Source organism: Alexandromys fortis, unplaced genomic scaffold (assembly GCF_014885135.2).
Source record: "Alexandromys fortis isolate MF-2015 unplaced genomic scaffold, M_Fortis_MF-2015_v1.1 scaffold_339, whole genome shotgun sequence".
NCBI classification, from domain to species: Eukaryota; Metazoa; Chordata; class Mammalia; order Rodentia; family Cricetidae; genus Alexandromys; species Alexandromys fortis.
In genome coordinates, this window is record NW_026068234.1 from 524,232 (window position 1) to 535,967 (window position 11,736).

Genomic DNA, 11,736 nt, shown 5'->3' on the forward strand with positions numbered 1-11,736 from the left:
TTTACCAGTGCTCAGTACAGCAGGGTTTTATTGCTCTTTCCTAAGAGAGTCGCCAGCCTCATGTTTGTGGCACATAGGAGTACTGTTTCCAGAAATGTGCACCAGAGTTAATGGCTCACACTTGGAACATCATCACTCTCAAACCCAGTACTTTGGAGACCCAGGAAGGAGGCTATTTGAGTTCTCTGCCAGCCTAATTTACAAAGAGATCCACTCCAGCCTGGACTAATATAGCCTGGACCCCTTCCTCTTAAGTAGAAACTGTTGTGAACGTCTTGCGTCTAGGACTGCAGCTGTTTCTGGGAATATAGTCACATAAAAGACTCCTCCAGAGTGATAAGCAAAATGCAAAGTGCCTGTCGACACAGCTTTGTCAACACTTGTTTCCAAGTATTACCCATCCAGATAAAGTATCTTGGGATTTTGTTTCATGTCATGAAATTGGACACTGCCATAAATTTATTGGCCATTTGGATTCCCTCACTCACGATGTTACAGATCCAAAATGTTTGCCCATATCTTTACTGGGTTTTCTCTTTGACATGCTGGATACTTTACATATTTGAATACCATTTCTATGTTGGCTCTATGACCTGCAATGGTCTTTTCTCTATTGCCTGCTTTTTCACTTACACAATATGAACTTTCTGATGCACACGAATTCTTAAATTTACTATATCCGTTTCTCTGATATTCATTTCACTTAAAAAATATTTGCCAAAAAATGCTTGATAGTCTCAACCAGAAGCTTCATCCTCTTGCTTTTCCATTTAAATAATTTGTCTAGAACAGGGGTTATTAAACTATACACCTGGGTCTATGCTAGTCCAGATCTTGTGTGTTTGGGCAAAGAATATGTTTTTATAATTTTGTTTTGCATTTTGGAGACTTGAGTCTTACTACATAGTCCTTGCTGACTTGAAATTTGTGACAATCTTCCTGTCACTGCATCTAAGTGTTGAAAGTTACAGGTGAGCATCACTAGATCTTGCTTAGTTTGCTAAACAGCTTTTTAATTGTATTCCACAGTGAAAATGACAGGAAACTCAAGTTTCAGAGTCCATAAGTAAAATTTTATTGGACACATCCACACTGGTATGCTTACAAATCATTAATAGCTACTTGCACATTGCAGTCACATGTGGTTGAGTAGTGCAGTACAGTTTAAAAAAACACTGTTGCCCTTGCAGGAAAAAATGCTGACCTGTGGGATAAGGTATCGATTTTAACTATAAAAAAAAATTCCCGAATCACAAGATAACACTTCACACCATTAGAACAAAAAATAATAAATTTGGTAAGGACATGGTAAGAAGTCAGAGCAGTCATACATCACTGGTAGAAACATAAAATAGTTCAAGTGATATTAACATCAGTTCCTCAAAAGGCAAAGACCAAGCAATTCCACTAAGATTCTACCCAAAAGTACTGAAAACGTATTGGCACATGAGTTTGTATATTTGTTCAAAGCAACATTCTTAATAGTCAAAAAGTACAAGCTGAAATGTCCATCAATCAATAAACAAAATATGGTTTTAATCATATGGTGAAATTTTTTCAGCCACAAAAAGGATTTCTAGTACAACATGACCTTGAAAATATATGCTAAGTGAAATCAATTAGTGACAAAGGGCCATATGTTTTATTTTTCTATGGACATGCAATGTATAGAATTCCAAATACACACAGAAAATAGATCAGTGGTTGCCAGGGTCTTGGAGTAGAAAAATGCTAACAGGTACAAAAGTCTTTCCTGTGGTTAATGAAAAATGTACTGAAATTACAGAATGGAGGTGATTTAACAACCTTAAGAGAGAATACTAAGAGCAACTGAACAGAACACTTAATTTTTAAAGCTTGAATATTAGTTTATGAAAAATGACCATTAATGCTGAATGTCTGTGGTTATCAAGCCTAGGTACAGGCATATACTTATATATGAGTTACTTTCTTCTGCTTGATTGTTCATAATTCTGAAAACATTTATTTTCAGATGTTTTCTTGCAAATGAAATTTTTTTTTTGCAAAGTTTTGTTCTCTACACCTGCCTCTACAATAAACCCTCTTCTTTAAATACTGCTCATAAAGAAATTCACTTACGGCTTAACGGCTCCCACCTGTAGCTGACATGATGGAAGGTTTCTTCCCCCAAATCCTAACCTCTTGTTGCATAACACACATGCAATTGCCTTTCATTGTGAAAGGAAGTGAATGATCAAGCCTAAATTCACAGGGCTGGAGATGTGCAATACATCCTTGGGGAGAGTACCTTCAACAATTATACAGATTATCATAGTTGTTTTCAAAATCTTTTTTTTTTTTTTTTTTGGCCTGGCAACAGTATTTTAATTAATGGCTCTCTATTACATCCCTGGCCCCATTTCACATCATCCATTCTAATCACAATGGTCTCCTGGCTATTCCTCAAATACAGTATGTTCTTGCCTCTGGAAGAATATTTCTTCCCTAAGTAACTACTGGCTCCTTCCCTCATATTTGATAGGTCATTAGGAATCATCTCAGTGACCTGTTTTCAAAACTGTAATCACTTCTATACAACACATACATCCCATCCCCTTTCTCAGCTTTATTGTCCTCCCAGGCATCAACCACCATCTGACACATGATACAAACCTGTTTTCCTCCCCTGCTCAATTGTAAACACCTCGTTCAGCTTTCAGCTAGAGTAGCAACTCTGACTGTACTGCAGGTACTCTACGCAGCTGCTGAACTAAGAGACATGAAGTTGGGCCAGTCTAATGAACAATCTGCAGCCACACTTGAGCACTGATAACTTTAGCATCAAAATAATGTGGGTTAATGGAAACTACTAAGACAGTGGCCATAATTATAAATGCTCCCAAAATCAGCTGTGGACATTGCATTCTTAGACTGTAGACAAGCTTTGGGGTGCTGAAATGTACCTTCTTGGCCACCCAAGTCAGTGGGGGTGGGGGGGAGTAAACTTAAGGGAAATCTACTCTTTATCTTTTCTACTCATTCACAGGATTTATTAATTTTTTAATTTATTATTTTTAATTTATTATTGATTTTTGTTGTTTCAGGCAGGGTCTCACTTGTAGCTTGGCTGTCCTGGAATTCACTAGGTAGACAAGGCTGACCTCTAATTCACAAGAGATCTGCTAGTCTCTGCTTCCCAAGTGCTAGGATTAAAGGTGTGTGCCGTCACACCTCACAGGATTTAATTCTCTAAACCAGTACTAAAAATCAGGGCTGTTAAAATGGTGAAAGGACAGAAGCCAGAGCCAACAGAATTCTTTTTTCCTTATTAAACTTTTTTTGTGGATATGGAGTGGAAGGGGTTGGTTTATTAACTTGCTGGCTAAGAGAACACACACAAAACACTTCTGTCAGGCGTCTAAAAGAACATGTGAGGGACACCACCTATAGATAATACAATAAATGATCACAAACACTGTGGCTTAAAACCACACAGCAGTTCTCTCCGTTTAAGACTGGAATCAGGGGGCTGGAGAGATGGCTCAGAGGTTGAGAGCATTGCCTGCTCTTCCAAAGGTCCTGAGTTCAATTCCCAGCAACCACATGGTGGCTCACAACCATCTGTAAAGGGGTCTGGTGCCCTCTTCTGGCCTGCAGGAATACACACAGACAGAATATTGTATACATAATAAATAAATAAATAAAAAAAGACTGGAATCAATTCACTTACACTAGACTAATAAGAACAGGAAGAACAGGAATAGGTCCTTCTAGGGGAGAATCCATTTTCTTGCCTCTCTGGCTTCCAAAAGCTACCTACATTGTGGACATTCCAGCATTAAAGCCAGAAACGGGTAAATTAAAAGCTCTTCAAAGACAGAAAAAGTAAAGTAAATGTTCATTCTTTGAAATACTCTACCTTCACTTTCTACATCTGATTCCAGCCAACGTTCTCTGCCTATTAAGGGCCTGGGTGATTAAATGGGACTTTTTTTTTTCCTTTTATTATTATTACAAATTTTCACCTCCTCCCCTCCTCCCATTTCCCTCCCTCTCCCCCTCCCCCTCCCCTTCCAGTCCAAAGAGCAGTCAGAGTTCGAGGACAGTCTCCTCTCTGTCCTGCTCCCCAGCCACTCAGGCCTAACATCAACAATCACCCAGGCTGCACTAGAAGTCATCTGGAACTCTCCCAATTCAAATCTCACCTTTCCGTCTTTAGTCAGAAGTATCCATCTTCTATAGAGTAGTTATTTTCATTACAATTATTATTCTGGTCATTTGAGACCAATTATTTTAGAAAAGAACAAGGGGAAACCATTCACACATCACACAAACCCCATGTGGACTCACTCCAATTTCATAGCTGACACCTCCTCCTTGGGGTGCGTGCCCTCAGACCATCCGCTGGTCTGGTGCTAATTTCCTATTCCAGAATCTAGAATGCAGACTCAAAAAGCAAGGACACTGCTAACATTAACACTGTGGTACATTCATGTTTTACTTGAGAGTAACAGACAGCAAGTGTCCAGTCCTTGAGTGAGTCCACTAGTTTTCATGTCTTACTGAGACATCTCACCCTATATGGCAGCAGTTCTCAACCTGTATGTCATGACCCCTGGGGGTTAAACAGCCGAGGGGTTACCTAAGACCACTGGAAAACAGATGTTTACATTACAATTCATAACAGTAACAAAATTATAGTTATGAAGTAACTATGAAGTAGTAATGAAAATAATTTTATGATTGGGAGTCACCACAACAAGAGGAACTGCATTAAAGAGTCTCAGCAGTAGGAAGGATGAGAACCACTATATAGAGACAATCTGTAAGTTATACATGACTGTATCTCTCATGGGAACATGAGACCAATTTTTCAAATGATGAGGTTGAAAAGTATACAAAAGAAATATATATAACTCAATCTCAGCACTCTTAATATTCTGAGATGAATTAACTGTTCCAAGGGTTATCTTTGTAAGAGTCTGACAGTATCTTTGGCCTCTATCTACTAGGCACCAATAGCTTTTCCACCATGTGGGTGCAAGAAACCAAACCATGGTCCTCTGCAAGCATAACAAGTGCTCTTAACCACTACCTCTCCATCTCCATCGTGTGATTGTTTTTCCTGTCAAAGAAGGGCATCCATACAGAGATGTCTGACTTCCTTATCAATCTACTCAACAGCTTTAATCATCTCAAAATAGACTTATGAGTCTCCCTCCCTAAGAACCAGAAAATACAGGATCAAGTCAATATTACCAGATCAGCTCACAGGACTTTGAAACCATCAAACAAATTGTCTAGCTTTCATTTAGCCAGCAGTGAACTGAGAAAGGACATGCTAGGATTATTCCAGATTTTTCTTTAACTTTCTCCTCCCTATCCTCAAACTGATAAACCTCTTCCTCCACAATGCCGTAATCTTCATAATACAAGGTCCAGAAGAAATGATCCTAAGCTCAGGATACGCTGATTTCAGAGAAAGTTCTGTCTATATACACCTGTAGATGCTTACAGCTTCCTGTCACTATGATCTAGCCTTTATAATGTCTAACAATATCTTTGGCCTCTATTCACTGGCAAAGGTCCATGAAAAATACCAAATATCTTTCCTTTTAGCTTCACTTTTATATACACTATCAGTTATATAAAAATGTATAACAAGGAAAATTATATAAATGTAGTCTCCTAAGAAAGCCATTAAATTTTTTCCATCACCCACTGCTAACCTAATATGAATACTCTTAACATGACTGTAATGATAATAAATCTATTTTATGCCTTCTTTTGTAATGATTTAAGCATTTTTAGTATTGCAAGAAAACCTTTAGATTTCGCTTCAAATGACCTTAACTCTGAACAAATTAGTGTCCTAAATGATCGTCAATGGTGAAGGCAAGAGATAACTGAAATACAACTCAATGTTTGCTTGTTCAACAACTAAAGCAATGGATACTATTTCTTAGAAGCAGCCCTTTCCATCATGGAGAGCACGTTAGTCTTAAAAGGGAAAACTTCATTTCAATCACAAACAACTCCTACGTCCAGTTTCAGCTCACTAAATGAGTCCTCAGTGTTCTGGCAGCACTATGAAACACAAGTGCATTTGAACAGCAAATTCAACTAAAACTGTGGCTGTCATGGGGCGTGTGTGAGATCTCTCACCACTATGCCTTTGCTGAAACGGGAAAGACAGTAAAAACTCCTGACGAAAGAGTTCTTCCCAATTACACTTACAAGCTTGGCGTCTACTAAGCACTAGCCTATATACAGTAAGATGATACTCACTATTAAGAATGCCTCCTATTGATTATGTACTGAATGCATTCACAGGTTCTTAGGGAAATACCATCCTCACTTCCAGGTGCTCTATTTCAGTGTCTGCACTACAAGTCTGGTAAGGCTGAATCATCCCTCAAGCCTTTCTACACTGATTACCAATCAACCCTCTCTTCAGGAGTTTCCCCAATAACAGAATTAATGGGATTATAGGATATTTCATACTCAAATTCTTTTCTGTTAACAAGGGAAGTCATATCTGAAGACACCTCTCCTCTGTTCATTCAAGAAAAGTTTGGCCAACATTAATTATGCTTCCACGGGCTGTTCTTCAAGGTGTGTTCTCTGATGTCGGACAAGACACCAGCTCCTTCTAAATATTTTCCCACATTGAGGACACTGGCTGGGACCCTCCCTGTTATGGAGTCGCTGGTGTACTACCAAGTGAGTGTTCTGCCTGAAGGACTTTCCACACTTCAGACACTGGTATGGAGTCTCCTTAGTGTGAATCCTCTGGTGCTTGGTCAGACAAGAACTATCCCTAAAAGCTTTACCACACTGATTACACTCATAAGGCCTTTCACCAGTATGAATCCTCTGGTGCCGGATAAGTCCAGCAATATTCCTGAAGAGTTTACGACACTGGTTACAACCATAGGGCTTCTCACCAGTGTGAATTCTCTGGTGCCTGATGAGGTACGCACTCTCAATGAACGTTTTCCCACACTCTTTACATTCATAGGGTTTCTCCCCAGAATGAATTTTCTGATGCACAATGAGGTGAGAATTGCGATTGAAGGATTTCCCACACTCTACACATTCAAAAGGCTTCTCTCCAGTGTGTGTCCTCTCGTGCTGAGTGAGGTATGAGCCATCTCGGAAAGCCTTTCCACATCTGCTACACTCATAAGGCTTCTCGCCGGTGTGGATTCGTAGATGTACAGTAAGGTGAGAGATGTCAGTGAAGGGTTTCCCACATTCATTACACCTATACGGCTTTTCCCCTGTATGAGTTCTTTGATGCAAAATCAGGGATGAATTTCTGTTGAAAGTTTTTCCACATTCTAGACAGGCATAAGGCTTCTCACCTGTGTGAATCCTCTGGTGTTGTGTCAGAGCTGATCCGTCACTGAAAGCTTTCCCACATTTATTGCATTTATAGGGTTTCTCTCCTGTATGAATCCTTCTATGTACAATCAAGTTGTAGTTCTTGGAGAATGATTTTCCACAATCATCACAGGTGTAAGGTTTCTCACCAGTGTGAGTTCGATGGTGTAAAACAAGAGAAGAGTTCCGTTTGAAGCACTTGCCACATTCAGTGCATTTAAAGGGCTTCTCAATGGAATGACTTCTTTTTTCATTAAGAGATGAGTTCAGGGCCAGAATGTCCCCAAAGTCCTTACCTTTGTAAAATTTTTTGCTTCTTTTCTTAATTTTTTTGTCACAAAGGGGAGTAGTAAAGTGGTTTAGAGATTTAATACTTTCTGTGTATTTATAGGGTTTGTCTTTCATTTGGTTTCTTGCAAGTTGAGTGACTTCCACGGAAGGATGGATGGCTTTTTCACAAGCATTACCATCACCAGTTTCCTTAGCTGTATAACTCTGGGGACAACTATGTAAGGTTTGATCACAATCAAAAGTTTTAATATCTGAGTTATGAACATGAAAGCCATTTGTTGTAGGAACTCTCTGAGATTCTAGAAGGGCTGGATTTGTACTCAAATGCTCCCCCACACCAAGATCATCACAGTTTGTTTCCTGAACCCCTGTTTTCTCATCAGTTAAAGAAGACTGCCTCATATTTCTTTCCTGGTTCTCACAGTCCCAATTGTCACCTAAAATGGGGAAGCAGAGTCCCTCTCTTTTAAATCCTTCCATTTCTACCTCAAAGGAAACTTCTTCTTCTTCTTCTTCTTCAGAAACATTCTGAGCTATTATTTTTCAGTCTCATTTTCCATACTGAAAAGAAAGAAAAAGACACATTAAGAAAACAGATATATTTGGAAGAAAATGAAAAATGATAATGGGCTAAAGTATGTTTTGCTTGTTTTTTTGTTTCAAATTCATATCTGTAAAACAGGGAGTTTGAATGAATGCCAAGGCTGAAGCTAAGAGCAGGTTCAAAAGAAGTGACATTACATTGTAATACTCTCAAAGAACAGGTCAAAGGAATACCATGTAAGGATAAATAAAACAAAAATAATTAACTCAGTACATAGGAGAAGGGAAGGTAGACATCTCTGTTCATTCTCAAATATGATCTTGGTCACTGCCTTCTTGTCCTCTATCACCAATGCCCCTCATCGGAAGTCAACGCATATCATATGAGGAAAGAGAAAACCTAGACCTAGAAACCAGTGCTGTAAATGCTGCACTTAGGAGGTAAAGCCATAAGAATGAGGTCAGTCTACTCTATATAACAAATACCAAATCAGCCAAGCCCTATTTATAAATAAATAAATAAATAAATAAATAAATAGAAATATGGTAACATAAAGCTCAGATCTGCACACATGTTCGTTAAAAGCTGTAAATTAGTCAGTCGCATAGCTGGATAGTTTGGTATCCACTAATAAAACATAAACCTTTCATCATATAAATCTAATCATAGTTACCTCAGAAAATAAGAACAAGTGACTATCAATACACACCTATGAAATGATCTTTTTTTCAATTTTTTATTTTATATGTATAGGTGCTTTCTATGCAAGCATATCTGTGTACCACATACATGTCTAGTGCCTGCAGAGACGATATGGGATCCCTTGGAACTGGAGTTTCATACGGTTGTGAGCCACCACGTAAGGACTAAGAATTAAGCCCAGGTCCTCTGGAAGAGCAGCTAATGCTCTTAACCACTGAACTGTCTCTCCAGCCCTATATGGAATAATCTTAAAAGAAAAGAAGGAAAAAGACAGAACAGTAATGGTAAAGATGAAACTTAATATGGTTGGTCATGATTACATAATAGCAAAGTAGAAAGATAAAAAGAGATGGAAAGCTTTTTTCAAAGCACTAAAGGAAAACTACCAGGTTCACCAAGATCCAGGAGTGAGAGTAAAATAAAAACAAATTCAGAAAAACAAAGACATTCTTCAAAAAGAGGGGGACCAAAGAAAGGAGGGACCAGAACGAAAGAGAAACGGATAAATCCAATGCTGAAAAGAAGAAAAAAACAAGATCAAGTATTGGCCAGATAAAGATCACAGTACAATACAACAGTAGTAACATGCAACCAAACAGACAAGGCATCCTCAAAAGGAAGAAGAAATCAATATATCCAAACACAGCAAAAGGCTTATTTCCTTTGAAAATTGGAAAATCAAAAAAAAAAAAACTACTGGACAAGGCAAGCAGCAAAAATTTTCAGTTAGCTAGCCTTATCAAACAGTTGGTTGAAAAGCCATGTACATTGAAAGTCAAATGTTTTCTAAGCACATGTGAAACATTTGCTTAACATGACCACAAACCAGATCAAAGAAAATACTGAGCAAAGGCCAGATGACAGCATAAAAGACCAATCTACGGAGAGAGTGCAGTCAAGCTAACAACCAGTCAACACAAGAAAACCAAATACAAGAAAACCAAAGGGGAAAAAAAAGTATTTCTTTGAAAAAGTATGAACATGAAAACCTATTTCTTAGTGATGGATAGATCTAAAACCTTGATTAAAATAATACCTCTAAGTAAAAAAAATAAAAATGCTATTATCACAAAATGAGACAAATTAGGCTGCAGTCAACTTAGTTCTTGGACAGAAAGTATTATTCTTTAACACTTATAGTGAAAAAAGACCACAGAGCTAGGAGTGTATATTGGAAGAGTGCTGACCTAGCCTGTCTAAGACTCTGTGTTCCAGCCCCAGCATCAGAAACAGTAACAATAATAAATTCCTGGTTATCCTAAAGTATACTGTGTAGAAGGTTAATCAGTCATGGGAACCTCAACGTTAGCGAAGGATTTTCATGACGAATAGATGGTATATACTAATATGAATAACAAAACCACATGTGCAGCTGTGGGTAAAGTGTGGTGTTTCTAGAATGGCTCTGTGGGCTAAAACACAATTATCCACTGCTCCTACACTCATCTGGATGAACCATAAATCCCCACTGAGTGGCGTTCCAGAACAACATAATATGCACCTTGTACTGGTCTCGCTGAACACAGCGGACAAGGTGGACTACTGAGACCTCAAGAACAATGGCAATGGGTTTTTGATCCTACTGCACGTACTGGTTTTGTGGGAGCCTAGGCAGTTTGGATGCTCACCTTACTAGACCTGGATGGAGGTGAGTGGTCCTTGGACTTCCCACAGGGCAGGGAACCCTGATTGCTCTTTGGGCTGACAAGGGAGGGGGACTTGATTGGGGGAGGGGGAGGGAAAAGGGAGGCGGAGGTGGGGAAGAGACAGAAATCTTAAATAAATAAATAAATAAATAAATAAATAAATAAATAAATAAATAAATAAATATGCACCTCGTACTTCCACTAAAAAGAAACTCAAGTTTGGCCAGCATTTTTGCCACCTTACCAAAAGAAGGTGGAAAACATGTTTGAACATGTAAAATTTGAGGCCTTTTATGTAATCATACTTTTACCACCTACTATTAACTTGACTAAAAAAAAACAAAACAAAACAAAACAATGCTAGTGAGTTCACTTCTCACACTATACCTCATTTATATACAATCTCTATGTTCCAAAATGAAAAGGAATATCCCAAGAAATATTACAGGACCTAAAAGTAAAATTAGGGAGCTGGAGAGATGTTCAATAGTTAAGAGCACCTACTGTTTCTGAAGAGGACCTATGTATAGTTCTGAGCACCCACATGAAGGCTCAAAACTATCTCTAACTCCAGTCCCAGAGAATCAAGACCCTCCGTTCCCAGTGAGCACTGTGTACATGTGGTACACAGTTATACACAGATACAAAACATCCATACACATAAAATTAAAATAAACAGTAAAAAAAAGGTCTGACAAGTTCTACCTAAGCTCAGTTCATGACTGTCTTGTGAATAGGGTGGGTAACTACTTAAAGAATTTTTTAATTAATTTCACCTATAACTAATACTTATTTTATCAAAGCCTAAAATACAACCAACAAAGTCAAAAGTCATCCACAAGATGAGAGACAATGTATCTAGACTATACATAGAACTCAGAAGTCAATAATGAAATCAGACAGACATGTGGTCCACACCTATAATCCACACTTGAAAGGAAACCATGCCCCGCCCCTACCCCTGAATAAATAAACAAATATGACAACCCACATTTTTAATTAATTAATTTATTTATTAATTAAAGATTTCTGTCTCTTCCCCACCGCCGCCTCCTCTTTCCCTCCCCTTCCCCCAATCAAGTCCCCCTCCCTCGTCAGCCCAAAGAGCAATCAGGGTTCCCTGCCCTGTGGGAAGTCCAAGGACCACCCACCTCCATCCAGGTCTAATAAGGTGAGCATCCAAACTGCCTAGGCTCCCACAAAACC

General features: G+C 38.6%; 1 protein-coding gene across 3 annotated transcripts in view; it reads right to left on the bottom strand.

Annotated features, from left to right (window-relative positions):
- Positions 1-1,051: 1,051 nt before the first annotated feature.
- The window catches only part of Znf329 (zinc finger protein 329), a 20,647-nt gene continuing 9,962 nt past the window's right edge, over positions 1,052-11,736 (bottom strand). For all 3 annotated transcript variants that reach the window (XM_050130949.1, XM_050130951.1, XM_050130950.1), the window contains exon 2: positions 1,052-8,199. In XM_050130949.1, the coding sequence (XP_049986906.1) occupies positions 6,550-8,118 (1,569 nt within the window). In that variant the 5' untranslated portion in view covers positions 8,119-8,199 and the 3' untranslated portion in view covers positions 1,052-6,549. The remainder of the gene's footprint in view (positions 8,200-11,736) is intronic.